Source organism: Aspergillus piperis (genome assembly GCF_003184755.1).
Source record: "Aspergillus piperis CBS 112811 unplaced genomic scaffold BO85scaffold_41, whole genome shotgun sequence".
Classification (NCBI taxonomy): Eukaryota; Fungi; Ascomycota; class Eurotiomycetes; order Eurotiales; family Aspergillaceae; genus Aspergillus; species Aspergillus piperis.
This window is the reverse complement of record NW_020291631.1, coordinates 17,904-35,890: the sequence shown is the minus strand read 5'-3', so window position 1 is coordinate 35,890 and position 17,987 is coordinate 17,904. Positions and strand designations below refer to the sequence as shown.

Below are 17,987 nucleotides of genomic sequence, written 5' to 3'. Positions count from 1 at the left end.
CCCTGCTACCATGCAGCGCTCACTCACTTGCCTTCAATAAGGCCACCGCGGCTTGTTGCGCGCGTAACCCTCCCACTTCACGTTTGAGCCGGAAATTTTCCTTCTTCAGCCGGCCAATCTCCTCCAGGGCCGACGACAGTTGTGTTTTGAGCGCTTCCTCGACATTTCCAGCTCTCACATCTTTAGCGATTTTGCTCAGTTCGGAGTTGAATCGATCGTAAAGAGCTTCGTTTTCAGCGCTGGCTTCCCGATAAAGTTCGTCGAGCTTCTTAGCACGTTTCTCGCTGACCACCAGAGACGACTCCAGATCCTTTTCAATCGCCGCGGTGCGGCCATTGAACTCCCCGGATAGCGTTTCAAACTTCATCTCGAGGTTGTGGACGCGGGACACCAAGAACGAATTCGCGGTTGGCGAGGCAAATGGCTCGTCAAGGGACTCGTGCCCTTGTGCGTCACCTCTGACTAACGATGGAGTAAGTCTCATCGCCCGTAGTTCCTCACCAATGAGATCGAGCTCATCCTTGAGACCTAGCTGCGCCATGTTCTGTGCTCTTTTTTCACTATTAAGGCGATCCCGAAGCTGTGCCATTAATGTTAGTCGTCATGTCTCCCATATATCGTACATCAAGCGATGGACATGCTTACCTTTTGGGGACTCTGCAACCGCAGTTTGGGGGTCTTCTGAGAAGACGTCGGTTGCAGGCGTCTCGCATCAGAGCCGTTGACTTGAAGCGGTCTCTCCTTCAGACCAGGGGCCCGAGACGAGGGAATGCTTGTAGCGCGTGACCTTCTCTTGGCCTCTTGCGTAGGAGACACCGAGGCCTCGCCTTTTCTTCTCGTGGCGCGTTCCGTCTGCGGCATTTTGGGATCGATATTTTCTTTTCGGCTGGGCGTCACTGGGCGTGTCGGTGATCGGCGGGTTGGCGAAGGCATCCGGGTGGGAGAGCCACCCTTGGCCGGTGATGTGCTTCGGACGGTAGAACCTGAGCCATGACTAGTCTGCGGTCGCGCCTGTCCAGCAGGAGTCGCCACATCGGCCCGGGGTTGATTGGAAATAGATGACGGAGTTGCAGGTCGTTGTCCCACACTAGACACAATAGATACATCGGAAGAGGCAGTGCCGGGTCGCAGGTCTGAGAGGGAACTTCTTCTCTTGCGGCGCACTTTCACCACTCCATTTGTATTTGTCGGGATCCCACGAACGGAGGACAGAGACGGTGGTTGCTCCTGAGAACTACCTGGTCGTCGAAGATGTTCTTGGGAGAGGGATGCACCGGGGCGGTCTCGGGAGCCCGGTCGTAACAAAGATCCTAGACTGGTATCGATGTCGATCGACTTGGACCGTAGAAGCGACCCCTTTGGCGTACCGGGCTCTGAGTCACCCGAGCCCTTACCCTTGCTCAGTGTCCGGAGAATAGACGAGACCTTGCTTTCGCCCTCCAGCTTAGAGTTTTCTCGGTGCAGACCGAAGCCGAAACGCTTCCGGAAGGAGGATGCGTTCGAATTCATGGAACCTGCAGTCTGGGAAACCGACTTTGTTTGGTCGCAGTTGAGAGTCCCTTCCAATGAAGCACCACCAGGAATGTATTCATCGAACAGGTTGTCAAAGTCATCCACTAGTCGGTCCAGCAGAGAGATGTGCTGCATTGGGTCGCCGTCGATAGTCAGAACTTCTGCAAAGGCCGCAGTCAAGGCTCCCCGATCACCATCACTACCCGAGGCATCCAGCAGCTCCGCCAGCAGCCGGATCATGGAAGCCAGCGCACGACGATTCTGGGGACTCTGGTCTGCCAAAAACCGTCGGAAACTCTCGTCAAAGTCCCGCGGGAACATGTTGTCAAATTGCGCTTGCAGAATCCTTAGCGACGGGGAGTCGACAACGGGGCCCATGTGTTCCCTCCACGCATTGGTCATGAACGTCTCGAAGGCCACGAAAAGCGTGTCGACGGGAACTTCAGCTGCTGCTTGGATCCGTCCAGGGTCTTCCAGCAGAATGTTGTACAGCTCATTGACCGACGACCGATCGACATTATCCCTCCCGCGAAGAGATCGTCCGACAATGTTCCCACTCCGAGACTGCAGTGCGAGTGCATAAGCAGCAAATGTTTGCTCCAACGCACTAAATGGACTTTCCTCGCCCTTGGTCGGTGGAGCGCCCACCACTGAGATCTTGACCGGGCTCTCCTCCTTTCCAGGAAACACCGAAGGCAGTGTGTTAGAGCGCGACATGTTGCCTCGGGGTGGAGGCATTTTAGGGTACTCTCCCAGTAGAGTCGCCGAAGTCGGTGCCTTGGAGCCGGATGCATTGCTGTCCTTGGGCTGACTCCCCCCGAGAAGGCTGGAGAGCAATTTTGAGGGCGAAGGGGGGCGGAAGCCACGGGGAACCTTAAACTGAGCCATGAGGTGGCCGGCAAGGTACCGAAGAATGTCAAAGTTGGAATGTACGATCGACTCCGTCATCGTTCGATTTCGAGGTCCATGGAGAGGGAGGAGCACATTTAGCACTGCCAGAGTCAGTATTCATATCAGTGTATCGGTCAATTGGCGAGTACTTACAGCGCTTGGATAACACGGGCACGAAACTATCCACGGTGACCATGTCTGAGGAGGCAGTGCCGACTACGGAATCAACATCCACCCGGTATTGGTCTTCATTGGCCAGAGACACGGATACTATCACCTCCAAGTCGGACTCTTTCAACTTTTGGCTGCACTCTGCCCTAGGAGTATCGAAAATCACCCGGATCTTCGACAGATTGGCTCTCTGCGCGGCCTCTTCCGGCGCTTCTTCAAACACACATGCGAGGATCCCGAGATTTCCCACTGTACCGGTGGGGCTGCGCAGCGACCACTTGCCACTTTCGCGCTCGCTTTCAGAGAATCGGCCTTCGATCTTGGCTTTTGCAATCTCCTCTATGATTCGGCTCGCACGGCCTTCGTACATGGACACCGGCTCGAGTGCAAGCAAGTCCACTGTCGTGTTCTGGTCGGGTCTTGAGGTGGCAGATGCCGGGGCCAAGAACAAAATCCGACCACACGTGGACTGCGTACATCGCACGGTGTGCAAGTCGTATACTTGCACCACTCGGAGTTCGGATGAGGCGGGCGAATTGGGTGCGGTATTGGTTGCCGCGGCGGCGTTATCCAGATCGGCCAGGAGACCACGCGCTGTGGTCTTCGCACCCACCGGCTTCGATAGTAATACCAGACAGTTCTTGTAAATTAGCATAATGCCCGCGCTGGGCTCGATGGGTGGGACATCGAGATGATAGGGCGGGGTTAGCTCGTTGAAATCCACGGCGGTGATCAGGCGGCCGGTCGGTAGAATCGTAGAGGGCCATCCGTCCACCAGCTCTTTCAACCGTCGGAAGCTCTGGTCGTGGTTCGTTGACGAACCGTCATCCAGCGAGCAAATGTCCTTGATAACATCGCGCGCTTTCAATAGTGGTCGGACGGCCGGGTGAACCAGAGGGAGACTGCCGGTCATCGTGTCGATCAGGAGACTATAGCGAGGAAGACGTTGCACCGGCTCCATGAGGAGGGAGCGCAGCTTTTGCTCTCCGGTTTCGTAGACGCGCTTCGAGAAGCTCGAGTGCTTGTCTCTCATAAATGAATTGAGCGTCTGCGTGAAGCCGGTATGAGCCCGCATATAATCAGCGTACGGCTGGGAAAATCGGGGAAACCAGTCTAGGAGCGCGTTGGCAAAGGCCACTGCGCCAATCGCATCCGTTTCCTCCCGCGAGAAAGATCGTTGCGACACCGACCCGGGCAGTTCTGTATCATCGGTGAGGTCATCAATGGCTTCTTTTTCCGTCTCCTCGAGAACCTGTCGAATCACCCCTAGAAAGCCCATGTTGACCTCAAGAATCTCATTCAAGCATGGTGGAAAGAGCGTGGCCAGATCGGACTCATTGGGGCTGGTGCTCGATGGGCCTCTGGCCTGGGCCTTTAACCGGAACTCCTCCGCCACATGACACACCAAAGTGTAGAGCTTGTTCACATATCTCTCCTCCGTATCCACCACTTCGCACATGGTCAAGCGCAGAGCTTGTTTCTGGCCCTTCGAGAAGAGCCGGGACTTGCTCAGGTTGGTCGGTTGCGACGGGGCGCGCTTCAGTCGGGAAGTGGGGAGGAACATGGGCGCTCCGAGGGATCGTACCAGAGATGTATAGCGACCGTATTGAAGATCGGGGGCATCGTACAAATCCGCATTACCATCATGAACATCATCATCATCGTTATCAGGCGGGGCAGGAGGCTGGATGACACCGGCGGGGAGGACCACATCGATATCCACCCAAGGAACCTTGCGCTCTTGGAAAGCACCACGAATGTCGCGCACAATGTCGGCGGTATGTTCTATTTTGGTCATGCGATTTGCTATTTCCGCCGCGTGCATTTCATCAAAGAGCTTGGGCAGTCGGAGCCCCGGTTTCCCGGCGCGGGCGAAGGTCTGCAAGCACTCCTTGGCGGGGTCCGACAGCTCTGCGAAGTACTTCAGCATACTGACGGCGAGACCACGACTGACTTCATCGCCTTGCTTTTCTCTGGGCAAGTGGTTGACCGCAGCGTATAAGGGGGCGGCGGGGGAGACGGTGATGCGCGGGTAGCTTTGGAAGCCGGCGGGGGTGAGGATATGCGCCTGAATGCGCGAACTGCTGACGGTGGCATTTGCAGTTGCGACGGGACCGTAGAAGATGAAGATGGACGATAAATAGGGATCGGAGGCATGGTATAAGGAAAGCTGCTCCAGAGGCAGGTCCGATGGGGCGGTTGAGACCGTCGCCATGATGGCGGGCGGGGGAGAGGAAGGAAGGAAGGAAGGCTGGGTTTATCGCATGCAACGAAAGCGTGGGAAATGGCCGACCGATAAAGTGGCGGGGGTGTTGGATGGGAAAGAGCGATCAAGGATTAGTTGCACTAGTAGATAGCCAATAGGTGGGACAGATTATTAAGGGAAAGGCCAATCTTAATGTCAATCAGAAACCGAAAACGATAAGAGGAAGAGCTAAGCAAGCAAGTAGCAGGAAATAGGAAATAAAAAGTAGGCAGAGTTAGTGACCAGTGATCCGCGATCAGTGATGCCCAACCACCAAAGAACCGGATGGGCAGGTCCCAGGGAGGGGATTAGAATTAGTAGGGAAGGACTATGGCAAAAGAAGGTCGATGTAGTAGATAGACAAAGACATAATAGAGAAAAGCGGCGATGTCGCACAGTCAGAGGTCGTAACGAATGAGGGTCCTCATGCAGCGGAAGGGGAAAGAGAAGGAAACCCCTCCATGGGAGGAACTGGTGAGGAGAGATAAGATGAAGAAGAAGAGTGAGTGAGTGAGTGAGTTGGGAAGAGAAAGGCGGAGGAGGAGAAGGGAAGAAGAGGAGAAAGAGAAAGTCAAGCAGTGGCGGTGATGGGCGATGATTTAATTAATCAATCAATGGATCGATCGGGATCGTAAGACGCGTTTCTGAGGGGAAGGGCCCAGACACACAGACACTGACTGACACACTGAGATGGGGGGAGAGCGAGAGAGACGAGAGACACAGAGAGAGATCCAGGATTAAGCTTGTAAGTGTGTTTGTTTTCGTCTTTTGACAGCCCGGTTGAGGGACTTGCAGGGGATTTGCAGCGTTGGACCGAGCGACTGGCGACTAAAGTTGGTTGCTGATGGATTTAGTGCTGCTGCAGCCCTCCACGATGAGGGGAAAGACAGAGAGAAGATCGGGTCTGGCCGGTTTGGGATTGTGACGCGCCTTTTTTTCTCTTTTTCTTCTTTTTTTGTGTTTCGGACACGCGGGGGAGAGGATCTGGCAAACCCTTAATCTGGTTTAGTTTAGATCGGTGGCAGATCGACTATCCTCTTTCCTTCATTCACAGTTTTGAGTAATTCAAGAATGACAGATAGTACGGAGCATGACACTCTTAATTTGGAAAAGGAATGCTAATAGCTTATTTCATTACAGTATATACACTTTGACTTACCCAAGTATACCATCTATAAAAATGTCCGGATTACTTCTAGTATTTTCCCCTCTTTCCCATCAGCGCAGAATCGAAGAATCACACGCCGACACGTGTAGAAAGGGGAAAGTGCGCCAACTGTCAACAATTGTCCGGAAAAAGAAAGCCACGGGAAGATTCATGGAATGTCCACGAGAGGGTCACACCCGCGCCGAAGTTACTCAATTACTACTACCCAGGTAAGGGTGGTTAAGGTGCATGCGTTGATCATCCTGGAGAAATCCAGCAGTTGTTTACTCTATCGTCAGTCAGATAACAGAAACCATACTAAACGATTTGATAAAAAAAATATAAAAATAAAAAAAGACCGAGTGTGGGACCGGTACATAGCTACTGCGGACTGCCAGATTGATAGATCGAGGCTACTGCTCTCACTGGCCACACCGCCCATACCTTCAAAACATCACACAATCCCAACCATGGATCCTTACTATCCTTAAACCCAGGCCCAAACCAAACAATTAGTCAATCAATCAATCAATCAATCGTTCTTTATGGGTGTGGATCGGGAATACCCTCCCGTTCCTTCATATATGTTCATTATGAAATTCTACCATAACCATCAGCTCTTCTCCTGAACAATTGTCAATTACAAGTTAGTTTAACTTTTCGAGGGTCAAGCAAGGCATCCTCATGCAACCCCCGCAACTATCCTCAGCAAATCGCAATGGGAGAAGCAACCCTTGCAGATGTCCCCTCCTCAAGCGACAAGAGTTATAAGTAGTTACTGCAGCGACTGTCGCTTGCGTGCGTAGTAACCATGAGTCTTTTTTTTTTGGTCTTAGGGTCGATGAATTTTGAAGGGAACTTAATGTCTTAATAAATTACATCACCAGCCAAGACACTGATTAATTATTTTGTAGGATATACCGATCTGAAATATCTAGACACTAATAAATTGCATCGCATGTACTGCAGTAATTCTACTGTTTGGCCGCCGGAGACGGATTCGGGCCTAAACCACATCGGGCAGGGATGGAAAACCTCAGGCAGGCTCTCCGCTCGCCGGAGCCCAAAGAAGACCAGCTGTTGTGTTCCTCCCGCTCGCCGAACTCAACTTGCCTCCTCCCCTCGGCTCCTCCAACTTCCTCTCCTCATTCCTCCTCCTCCCCTCCTTCCCCCTCCCTCTCGCTGCTCTGTTCGAGTAGGGCCATGGTTTGAATTGCCTCCCAATATTCGGCGACTTTCTTTTGGCCGTTCCCTCTTCCTCCCTGCTCCTCATCATGTCGTCCACGCCTTTACCCATCGCGGTCGATCCGGTCGCGTTGGTCATTACGGAATGCATCACAGTCACCTCGGCCATGCGAAAACATGCCCGTTGGGCTCACTCGTCCGTCTCTGCCATCCTCGGCGGAGGCGCCGTCTCTCGTGTCTACGACCGAGATACATCGGCGCCCCCAAGCCCCCGCAATGGGTCTACGCCGCCCCGTCCACGATCGAGAATGTCCTCCGCCGATGAGGATCACGTCCTCGCGAACCGCTGGGGTCTCCGCGGCAAGAAGGGAAAGAGTATGCAAGATAATCCGCTGATTTCAGCCTTTGCCAGGTTGCGGAGCGACCTCAAGGGCTGCAAAGATATCCGGTCCTTTGACGCTCCTGCCTTGCTTCACCCGTTCCTCCAGGTCATCCGATCCTCTTCCACCTCCGCCGCCATTACCTCCCTGGCCCTTGTTGCCCTGACCAAGTTCTTCGCCTACAACATCATTAGTTGCGATTCTCCCAGACTCCCCATGGCCATGCAACTCCTCTCGGCCGCCATTACCCATTGTCGCTTCGAAGCCAGTGATTCGGCCGCCGATGAGATCGTCTTGCTGCGGATCTTGAAATTGATGGAAGGGATGCTGTCTCGGCCCGAGGGCGAGCTGCTCGGAGACGAGAGTGTTTGTGAGATGATGGAAACCGGTCTGAGCATGTGTTGTCAGGTCCGCCTGTCGGAGGTGTTGCGGAGATCGGCCGAAATGGCCATGGTCAACATGTGCCAGGTCATTTTTATGCGCCTGTCGCACCTGGATATCTCCGAGGACGACGAAACCGGTGCCCAAGCTCCTTTGCGCACAGAGTCCGAGCAGACCAACCTGAAGATGGACCCGTCCGTCGACGGGAATACCGTGACCTCGCAACATCCATCCGCCATGGGTTCCGACACCGGGGTGACTGATCGAGATCGCGGCAGCCGCGACGGATCGCCCGAGCAGATGCTGAATGGGAGTGCCGTTGCCGCCCCACCAAACCCTCAGGACGACACCGGTGATGAAGTGAAGCCATACTCTTTACCGTCTATTCGTGAACTTTTCCGTGTCCTCATCGACCTGTTAGATCCGCACAACCGCCAACATACCGAGCCGATGAAGGTCATGGCATTGAGGATCATTGACGTTGCCCTGGAGGTCGCGGGTCCGTCGATTGCGAAACACCCAAGTCTCGCGACGCTGGCGCAAGACGACCTATGCCGGCACCTCTTCCAGCTGGTTCGATCTGAGAACATCGCCATCTTGACTGCGTCACTGAGGGTCGCCGGCACTCTGTTGCTAACTTGTCGGCCGGTCTTGAAGTTGCAGCAGGAGCTTTACCTGTCCTACCTAGTCGCCTGTTTGCACCCGAAGGTCGAAATTCCGAAAGAGCCCGGCATCAATCCGGCCCTTTACGACGGTGTCCCGCAGGTGCCCAAGCTCGTGAAGCCGTCGCCATCGCAAACGAATAGTGGAAGATCCACGCCGGTTCCCGTGAAGGATAGACAACAGTTGGGTCTGGAAGGTGGGTCGCGGAGGCCGGAGACCCGGGAAGCCATGGTCGAGAGCATTGGCGTGCTGGCACGCATCCCGAGCTTCATGGTAGAGCTTTTCATCAACTATGACTGCGATGTCGATCGGGCCGACCTGTGCGAGGACATGGTCGGCTTGCTCTCACGTAGTGCGTTTCCGGATTCAGCTACTTGGAGCACGACCAACGTGCCTCCGCTGTGTCTGGACGCTCTACTTGGTTACGTTCAATTCATCTACGATCGACTTGACGACGAGCCGTCGGACGAGGGTTTCCCCTCCATCGAGCAGCTCCGGAGCCAGCGCAGGACGAAGAAGCTGATCATTCACGCCGCCCAGAAGTTCAACGAGGATCCCAAAGCTGGGATTGCTTATCTGGCATCCCATGGTATCATCGAAGACCCGAGTGATCCCGCCCTTGTTGCTCGTTTCTTGAAGGGGACGACTCGGTTGTCGAAGAAGATGCTGGGTGAATATTTGTCCAAGCGCAATAATGAAGAGCTGCTCGACGCCTTTGTCGAGCTGTTCGATTTCTCTGGAAAGACCATCGTAGATGCCCTCCGGGATCTCCTGGGTGCTTTCCGTTTGCCTGGCGAATCACCCCTGATCGAACGTATCGTTACCACCTTCACCGAGAAATACATGCAAAAGGCCCAGCCCACTCAGATCGCCGACAAAGACGCTGCCTTTGTGCTAACGTACGCCATCATCATGCTTAATACAGAGCTCTACAACCCCAACATCAAGTCCCAAAATCGCATGTCATGCACCGATTTCTCCCGGAATCTGCGGGGCGTGAATTCAGGCCAGGATTTCGCACCTGAATTCTTGCAGGAGATCTACGATTCAATCAAACATAATGAGATCATTTTGCCGGATGAGCATGATAACCAGCACGCATTCGACTTTGCGTGGCGGGAATTGTTGCTGAAATCCTCCTCTGCCGGAGAGTTGGTTGTTGGTGAAACCAACATCTACGACGCTGAGATGTTCGCCGCTACCTGGAAACCGGTGGTCGCGACTCTATCTTATGTCTTCATGTCGGCCTCGGATGACGCAGTATACTCCCGGGTTGTCACGGGATTCGATCAGTGCGCCCAAATAGCTGCCCGTTATGGCTTAACCGACGCCTTCGACCGGATCGTCTTCTGTCTGTCCTCGATCAGTACCTTGGCTACCGAAAACCCCCCCAGTACCGCTCTCAACACCGAAGTGCAGGCCGGTCAGAAGAGCGTGATGGTGAGCGAACTTGCGGTGAAATTCGGACGGGATTTCAGGGCTCAACTGGCCGCGGTGGTACTCTTCCGTGTGTTGGCTAGCAATGAAGCCGCAGTTCAGCAGGGCTGGACCTATGTGGCTCGAATCCTTAGCAACCTGTTCATTAATTCTCTCATTCCTGCGCTCGATTCCAATTTTACCGCTGAGCTTGATATCTCGCCAATTCCATTGCAGACTCCATCGCAAGTCGTGGACCGCGATGGACGGAATACGGAAACTGGGCTTCTATCTGCTTTCACGTCATACCTCTCCAGCTACGCAGCTGATGAGCCTCCGGAGCCGTCGGATGAAGAGCTGGAGAACACCTTGTGCACTGTGGACTGCATTACCGCTTGTTCTACAGCCGACATCTTGGCAAATATCAAGTGAGTAGTAGCATTCGCGGTTCTTTGTTACTCGTATCTCTAAACTGATTTCTAGGTCCCTTCCATTGGAGACGGTGACTTTGGTTGTAGAAGCGCTATTGGCCCAGATGCCCGAAGAAAGTGCTCCGGCAGTCATTGTCGTGAAACCCGAACGACCTTCAGCTGGCTCAAGGGCGTCCAACGGCAGGACCGATGGCAGCCGGTCCAACTACGACCCAGGCATGATGTACCTCCTTGAACTAGCGACTATCCTGACCTTGCGGGATTCGCAAACAATAGAGGCTCTCGGTGAGAGACTCCTGACCACATTACAAGCGTTCATTCGCGACGCGAGAAACATCCATTCTTTGGCCTTGTCCCGAATCATTCATTATCTGCTGAACCTGCTCCGGCTGAGCCACGTATGTCAGCTCCCTCCTTACGACATTATAGTACACTGACCAGCGTTTAGGATCAGCCTTTCATGAGGGTTCCTGTAATCTTGCACGGCATCTCTGGCTTTGACCAGGACATCTTGGAAAGCGTCGCCGTTACGATAGTGAAGAGCTTATCCCGCTGCATCTCGAGCCCCGGGCTTTTGCGGAACGAGATCACCGTCTCTCCTGATTTCTGGTCCATCTTGCAGAGACTGCTGCCTCACAAGGAAGCTGCTCCGCTTGTGTTCGATCTGCTGCACTCCATTGTGGACTCGAATCCTCCCATAATCACTGCCGATAACTATGAGGCTGCCGTTGGCCTTGCGAACGACTTCATCAGCGCCGGTAGCGTAGGCTATATTGAAGAGCGTCAGCGGGACGCGCATGGAAGACGTGGCAAAGCTGTCAAGCCTTCAAAGCCGAGGTACGCCCTTGAAATACTCACGCTTGTACCGACTTTGTAATACTGATGATGCTGGTAGTGAGAATGAGGTGGTTTCACGTGGCGTCAAGGCCATCGGTTACGTCCTGCAATTGACCCGGCGTGTGCCGAATTTAATAAAGCAATCACACCTCGAGGAAAGCGAAGGTTCGTCTAAGAGGATCTCTATACATTCAAACTTGAGCTAATTTATGTTCATAGCCTGGTCCGCCTACTGGTCTCCTATCTTCCAATCATTGACTGCGCAATGCATCAACCCATGCAGAGATATCCGTCACCATGCTGTTTCAGCTCTACAAAGAACTCTCCTTTCCCTTGAGATCAGCTCCACCGATGAGAAGGAGTGGACAGCCATCTTCGACCAAGTTCTCTTCCCTCTTATCCTCCGGCTATTGAAGCCCGAAGTCTACCACTCCGATCCCTTGGGAATGGGTGAAACCCGCGTGCAAGTGGCCATCTTGGTGTGCAAAATCTTCCTGCGCTACCTCGACCAGCTTCCCAACCGTGACGGCATGCTCGATCTGTGGCTCAAGATCCTCGATATCCTCGACCGGATGATGAACAGTGGCCAAGGAGACAGCCTGGTACGTTGCCTTATTACAACCTGAACTCAAAGCCCAACACTAACCCCAAACAGGAAGAGGCGATCCCCGAAAGTCTCAAGAACATCCTCCTCGTCATGGCAGACGGAGGCTACCTGGTCCCTCCTTCCCAGGATCCCAGCAAGGAGCCCATCTGGACAGAGACCAAGAAACGCCTGGAACGATTCCTGCCCGATCTATTTAAGGAAATCTTCCCCAATGCATCCGATGAGAAATCCGCCCCCGTCTCCGTGGCTCCCTCCCCTGCCCCATCAACTCCAACTCCCCCTGCTGAACCCCAAGAGCAAGCCAGTACCAGCGCAGAAGAGCAACCTACCGCATCTGAAGCTGCCGCCGAAGCCAAAGCAGAAGAGGAGACCGAAGCACCGGCGGCTAAACAGGATTGATCACTTCAGTCCATGAGACCTACCTACCTGGGTCTGACAATTCCATCATCATCAATCTTCAGCTTCAGTTATGTTATGTTACCCATTGTTTTCCATGTACCTCGGGCATTTTATAGCGTGGGTTATAGTCGATTTTGCCTCTTGCCACTTACCATCCCATGTTTTGCAAAATTACCTACCCACCTACCTGTGTACCCTGTAAATATAATCAACTGCTCATCATGAAGAAAGACCGTTTTTGCCTTTATTTGGTTTGATACATTGACTAATCTACTGACGGGGACTGAACTATCCCCAAGCATGCATATTGCGTGTTTGTGTTTGTTTGTGTTTGTATCGAAAATTTGCGAGGTATTATCACTTCAAGTATAGAACCTGCTGTTGATTTCTCTCTCTTCTTTACGGTGGTAATATTTATACAACTAGAACCATTCATATAGAACAATATGAGGAGCGGACGAGATTCCTACTATTTCCTTCCACCTTGGTAATTATTAACCACGAATAGTACCTACTAGTAGATAGACATTGGACGAGAAAGAAACAGCTCTACAACCTCTCCTCTCATTCATAGCATGCATGCATAGTATATAAAAGGGCAAAGCCTCACGATTGATCAGCGACAGACAAACAGGCTCAGCTCCGATTCAGGGTGTGTCTATACTATACTATATAGTAAAGCAACGCCGAAGAGAAGAATGGGATGTACTAACTAAATAGGTATCCTATAAGTATAACAAATATAGAGCGAGGTGGCAAGAAGGAAAAACGCGTGAGTGTACGCGGACAGGTAAGATGGGTTGGGTTGAAGATCGAAACAAAGGAGAAGGAAGTTAGATGGTCAAGTGGTACAGATGATCTGGAGGGGTTGTTGTTCTGGGCTATTCAAGAAGGGTCCAGTAGCCACAGTGACTGCTTAATTGGGGTGGATGGTAGGTGGGAAAGTATAGAAGAGTGATTGATGGCGATGACGATGAAAAAGTCACGAGATTTGCAGCAATTCCACCTTGAATTTGATGATGGATGATGGGATGTTGTCATTGAGATTGCAGCGCAGCTATTCAAAAGATAAAAAGGAATGGTATACAGGTAAATTGAGCGAAGAGAAACGAGAAAGAGAAAACTAGTCAGCATCCATGTCGTCATCGAGGTCAATCGCATCCGGGTTGACTGGAGCAGCCGAAGGCTGCTGTTCCTGGCCAGCTGGAGGTGGCCGGTTGCCACCTTCTGGTCCGGTGCTGGCGGCGACAAAGCCCACGGGGGCACGAGCCTGTCGCTCCAATGCTGCCATTGCGTCTGCACGCTCCGCCGCCGCGTCCTCGCCATCTTGCTCGTTGTCTTTGCCGCCGTCTTGGGTCCGCTGTTGACTGCGGGCAATCGCCTGGGAAGCGATGAAGTTGACGTCGGTGCTGTTTCGAGGTTAGTCATGAGCTGGTTTTTCGCTACATGTGGGCATCACTTACTTGTACTGTGCTTGAACACTGCGCTTGATACGAAGCATCTCCTTGAAGGTGTCCTCGTTTCCATGCTGGACTTCGAATGCCTCCCATTTCTGCCAGAAGGGCGCATTGGTACGCGGATCGCAGAACTGAGACGCGTGTCCATAGATCGCACGGGCCCGGTCGATTTCTCCGAGTCTCCGCTCCATTTCTGCAAACTTGAGGCACATTTCCTTCGCTTCTTGGTCGGGCAAGGCTGCAATGGCCCGTTCGTAGATGGGTCTCGTGGAAGTTAATCCGAAGTTTGAAGCCGACTTCGTGATGTAGAACTCGAACATCTCGAATCTGTCCTCGTCGGAGACGGCCCGGGTAGCACGCTCGTAGATTCTCATGGCATGTCTGGCCAGACCGCGCTCCTCTTCCAGGTTGCCGTACATCAAGTACAGGGGTTTTGCAAATTTGGGAGGACATCCATCCAAGGCCTGTTCAAACAGATCGCGGAGTCGCTCGATTCCAATCTTCCGGTCAACGGCCTTGGTCAGGTAGAGATTCCACAGCTCGAATGCAACTGGGTAACTGAAGAGATCCAATCCACGTTCGTAGACCTTAAAGGAGTCTTCGAAGTATTTGTTCTCCTCCAGGAGATTGGCGTAGTTGACGACGGTTTGAGGGGTAGCGATGCGCAGTTCGAAAATCCTTTCGTACACCTTCTTGGTCTCCTCCAGGGAAGACACACTTTCTACCAAGTCGACATAGAAACTCCACAACTTCCAGCTCTTGTGCACACGTTGCTGAGGTGACAGGTTCTCGTCGAAATAGTCCACAGTCGATTTCTTCGGTGCTTGTGTTGCCTTCGCCATGATCTCTACGGCCTTGTCGAAGTTCTCGCTCCGGAGTTCCATTTCCGCCCACTCGCACCATGTCTCGGCCAGTTCAGCCACTGATTTGAAGGGAACCTTAACAGCCTTTTCGAAGATAACCCTAGCTGTGTCTAGGTCGCCTCCATTCTCGTAAAATTTGGCATAGTTGACCCAGAGTTCGGAGAATTTGCCATGGGCCTTCTTGGGGTTGATAGCTGCAATAGCTGCTGTATATGTTTGCACGACTTCGTGCTTGTTGTCTCCCCAGAGGGCCACTCTCTTCTCCCACTCAATGACATTGTTGGGGTTCTGCCTGAGAAGCACATCGTTAACAAGGAACGGTCGTCGATCCATCAGTTGCTCAAATCGCATCATCCGCAGATCAAGGTCGAAGTCGGCTTCTTCGTCACTTTGTCCTTTGTCAGTTCGAGTTGCTGCTGACTCCATCAAGCTTCTGATGATAGACTCCTCGAATTCAACATAAGAGTCAAAGATCAGGGTGAAGTCTCTAACTGTCATGACCGTCGTGATACCTTCCTCAAAGACATCTCTAGCTTTTTCGAAATTGCCTCTGGTGATCCAGTACGTGGCCAAGCCAGCCCACAGCTTGCCCCTCTGGTCGGCAAACCGATCAATGCCGCTGCGCAAAATGGCGTCAACATCAATTCCTACCTGAGGGCCAGTCTCGATCTGCTTTGCCTTTGATACCAACAAATCAACCATCTCGGTCCACAGCTGAAAGTTACTCTTTCCTTCCTTGGACTGAAAACGGGGGTTGTCGAGGATCTCCATGTACCGCTTCACGGCCTCCGTGTACTGGCCCATATCGACGAGCAATTGAATGTACTCCTCGGCATTCTCAGGGTGAATCTGCATGTACCGAGCCCAGATCTTCACAGCGGTCTGGCCTGACGCGGAACGCGCAAAAGTCTTGTAGAGCTTCCAAATCCGATTGTGTTGTGTGATTGGCAGAGCTCGCAGTGCACGATCGAATGTCCGTCGAGTTTGCGTGACAAGAGGCTGCTGGAGCAGGAAGGAGAGGTACATTTCCCATATCCGCGGCATCTTATTGAGCAGGATGAGAGCACGCTCGAAGAGCGCGTTCACTTTCTGGTATTCGGCCCGATAGACAGTCGCGTTGCGGCCCTTTAGGTGGTGTGTCCGGAATTCGAGGTACTGCCTCTGGTCAGCTGTATTCTGACACCACCATGTGACACGGAATATAATAATATGAGGGGTTCCGCAGGTAGAAAAAGAAAGGTTCCATACCATTTTCCACAGCTTGTAAGATCTCGGCAATTCTCTGCACGCACGCTCCATGACCTGCACATGATGTTGGTTAGCACGTATATCGAGACGTCATCGCGACGGCAGAGAAAACGTACAAAGGCTTGCTCGTAGAGCGTGCCATGTTGCTGTTTATATTCGATATAGGCAAGCCATGGCTTGATGCTACCGGGACTGCGAAGGAGATCCTGTTCGTAGACAGTATCCTGATCGGCCTGCAATCACATCGCACAGTTAGCCAGGGTTGTCTGGTAAATCAATGGATGCGTCACCCCCGCTTACAATCAGGTAGAGGTCCGGCCCTGAGGCCGACGTTCGGTCCATCTGAGCGTGTTGCCGGTGGGATCTCGGGGGCAGGATTGTCCCTGGCATTGCGCCACTCAATCGAGCGGGACCAACTCACACGGTCAACACGAAATCCGCAGAAAAGGGGGTCGCATGAACGGGTAAAGCTTGTCTGGTCGCGCGGGTTGGAGAAAAGCGCCGAGCGCTGCGGGCGATGAAGTCGGACGTTGTGCACGTGACCGGCAGTCATGCGGGCGGGCACGGGGTGGCCCAAGCTCACTATCGCGCATCGTCATCGCATATCGCGGCCCTCCCTCCTCGCTGCAGCTATCGTGGCCTTTGTCGGGATTGGAGTGGCCCTTCTTGTTCCCTCTTTTTTCATTTTTGTTTTCGTCTGCATCGATCATGTCGGGAGCTGTGGTATGTCCAGATTTTATCCTCCGGTCTCCTTTCACGAGCTGTGCGGAGGCATGCATACTGATTACAATCACCTATTCAGGGCCGTGAGGCAGTCTTTCCGACTCGCCAGTCGTTGGGGTTGATGAAGGGTAAACTAAAGGGTGCTGAGACTGGACACAGTTTGTTGAAGCGGAAGAGTGAGGCTTTGACCAAGTATGTTCTTTGACTTGCCCTATCTAATTGGGTCTTGTTATCACTAACCCGTCCCGATCTACAGGCGTTTCCGGGGTATGACAGCCCTTCCTCGCTGAAGCTCCCTACCATGTCGGAGACTAACCCCGGTGTCTAGAGATCACTCGGCGCATCGATGAAGCCAAGCAGAAGATGGGACGGGTCATGCAAATCGCCGCTTTCTCACTTGCCGAAGTCAGCTATGCGGTCGGAGGAGATATTGGCTACCAAATTCAGGAGTCCGCCAAGCAGGCCCGGTTCCGTGTGAGGGCCAAGCAAGAGAACATCTCTGGTGTCTTGCTCCCTCATTTCGAGAGCTACACGGAGGATGGAATCAACGACTTTGGCTTGACGGGTCTCGGAAAGGGTGGTATGCAGGTCCAGCGCTGTCGGGAAACCTATGCCAGAGCGGTGGAAACGCTAGTGGAGCTGGCGAGTCTACAGGTTGGTTTTGTACCCTCGTGTCGTTGGTCAGACGAGTTAATACTGTTCTTAGACCGCATTCGTGATTCTAGATGAGGTTATTAAGGTGGTGAACCGGAGAGGTACGTGCTACTGTCCGAACTCATATCATTCATTAAGCTAACTTGTCACAGTCAACGCCATGTAAGACATGCAGCGCTTCGCCCATTAACCCAGATACTAACCGGTTACAGCGAGCACGTCATCATTCCCCGTACTGAAAACACCATCAAATGTTCGTATCCCTACCCTGACATCCTCCTACCCACTAACACCACCCAGACATCAACTCGGAGCTGGATGAGCTCGACAGAGAAGAGTTCTACCGCCTGAAGAAGGTTTCCGGTAAGAAGCAGCGCGACAACGCCGCTGCAGACGCAGAGATCCTGGCTGCGCGGCAGAAAGAAGCAGCCAGGCTGCAGGAAAACGCAGATGCTGAGAAGAAGGAAGAAGAGGCACCTGAAGCACCCGACGTCCTCGGAGAGCAAGAAGATGCCGATGTGATTTTCTAGGCGCCGTTCAGATTCCCCATCGCCCTGTAACTAGTACCTCCCTCACCTACACTTTCTAGCCTGGAGCAGTTCTTTTTCGTCACTTCATATGCCTTACACTGTCAGATATCACACCGCCAGCCGAATGATTTACCTCAAAAGAGACATCAGACATGCTTTCTTCCCAGTTACCATCCAAGAAATCAAGTAGGTAGTAATAGTAATAAAACAAGAGACATACTAGACACGAGGGAGAAAATAAAATAGA

At 52.8% G+C, this 17,987-nt stretch overlaps 4 protein-coding genes across 4 annotated transcripts; 2 read left to right on the top strand and 2 right to left on the bottom strand.

Moving 5' to 3' along the window:
* Positions 1 to 19: 19 nt before the first annotated feature.
* On the bottom strand, positions 20 to 4,789 carry BO85DRAFT_385605 (putative Rho guanyl nucleotide exchange factor; the record flags this gene model as incomplete). The annotated part of the gene is made up of 3 exons (XM_025656604.1): positions 20 to 580; positions 646 to 2,504; positions 2,557 to 4,789. The coding sequence occupies 3 exons, from the start codon at positions 4,787 to 4,789 to the stop codon at positions 20 to 22; spliced, it is 4,653 nt and encodes a 1,550-aa protein (XP_025509662.1).
* A 2,289-nt stretch (positions 4,790 to 7,078) lies between these two features.
* BO85DRAFT_524901 (Sec7 domain-containing protein) lies at positions 7,079 to 12,741 on the top strand. Its single transcript, XM_025665444.1, has 6 exons — positions 7,079 to 10,419; positions 10,475 to 10,820; positions 10,871 to 11,259; positions 11,318 to 11,424; positions 11,479 to 11,861; positions 11,915 to 12,741. Exons 1-6 carry the CDS (start codon positions 7,241 to 7,243, stop codon positions 12,263 to 12,265), a joined length of 4,755 nt encoding a protein of 1,584 aa, XP_025509661.1. The 5' UTR covers positions 7,079 to 7,240; the 3' UTR covers positions 12,266 to 12,741.
* A 647-nt stretch (positions 12,742 to 13,388) lies between these two features.
* Positions 13,389 to 16,175, bottom strand: BO85DRAFT_385587 (mRNA splicing protein SYF1; the record flags this gene model as incomplete). The annotated part of the gene is made up of 5 exons (XM_025656603.1): positions 13,389 to 13,674; positions 13,729 to 15,740; positions 15,834 to 15,887; positions 15,950 to 16,066; positions 16,134 to 16,175. 5 exons carry the CDS (start codon positions 16,173 to 16,175, stop codon positions 13,389 to 13,391), a joined length of 2,511 nt encoding a protein of 836 aa, XP_025509660.1.
* Positions 16,176 to 16,448: 273 nt separating this feature from the next.
* BO85DRAFT_240579 (H(+)-transporting V1 sector ATPase subunit D) lies at positions 16,449 to 17,884 on the top strand. Its single transcript, XM_025654838.1, has 8 exons — positions 16,449 to 16,556; positions 16,636 to 16,748; positions 16,813 to 16,823; positions 16,885 to 17,210; positions 17,263 to 17,311; positions 17,363 to 17,372; positions 17,423 to 17,463; positions 17,511 to 17,884. The coding sequence occupies exons 1-8, from the start codon at positions 16,542 to 16,544 to the stop codon at positions 17,738 to 17,740; spliced, it is 795 nt and encodes a 264-aa protein (XP_025509659.1). The 5' UTR covers positions 16,449 to 16,541; the 3' UTR covers positions 17,741 to 17,884.
* The last annotated feature ends 103 nt before the right edge of the window (positions 17,885 to 17,987 follow it).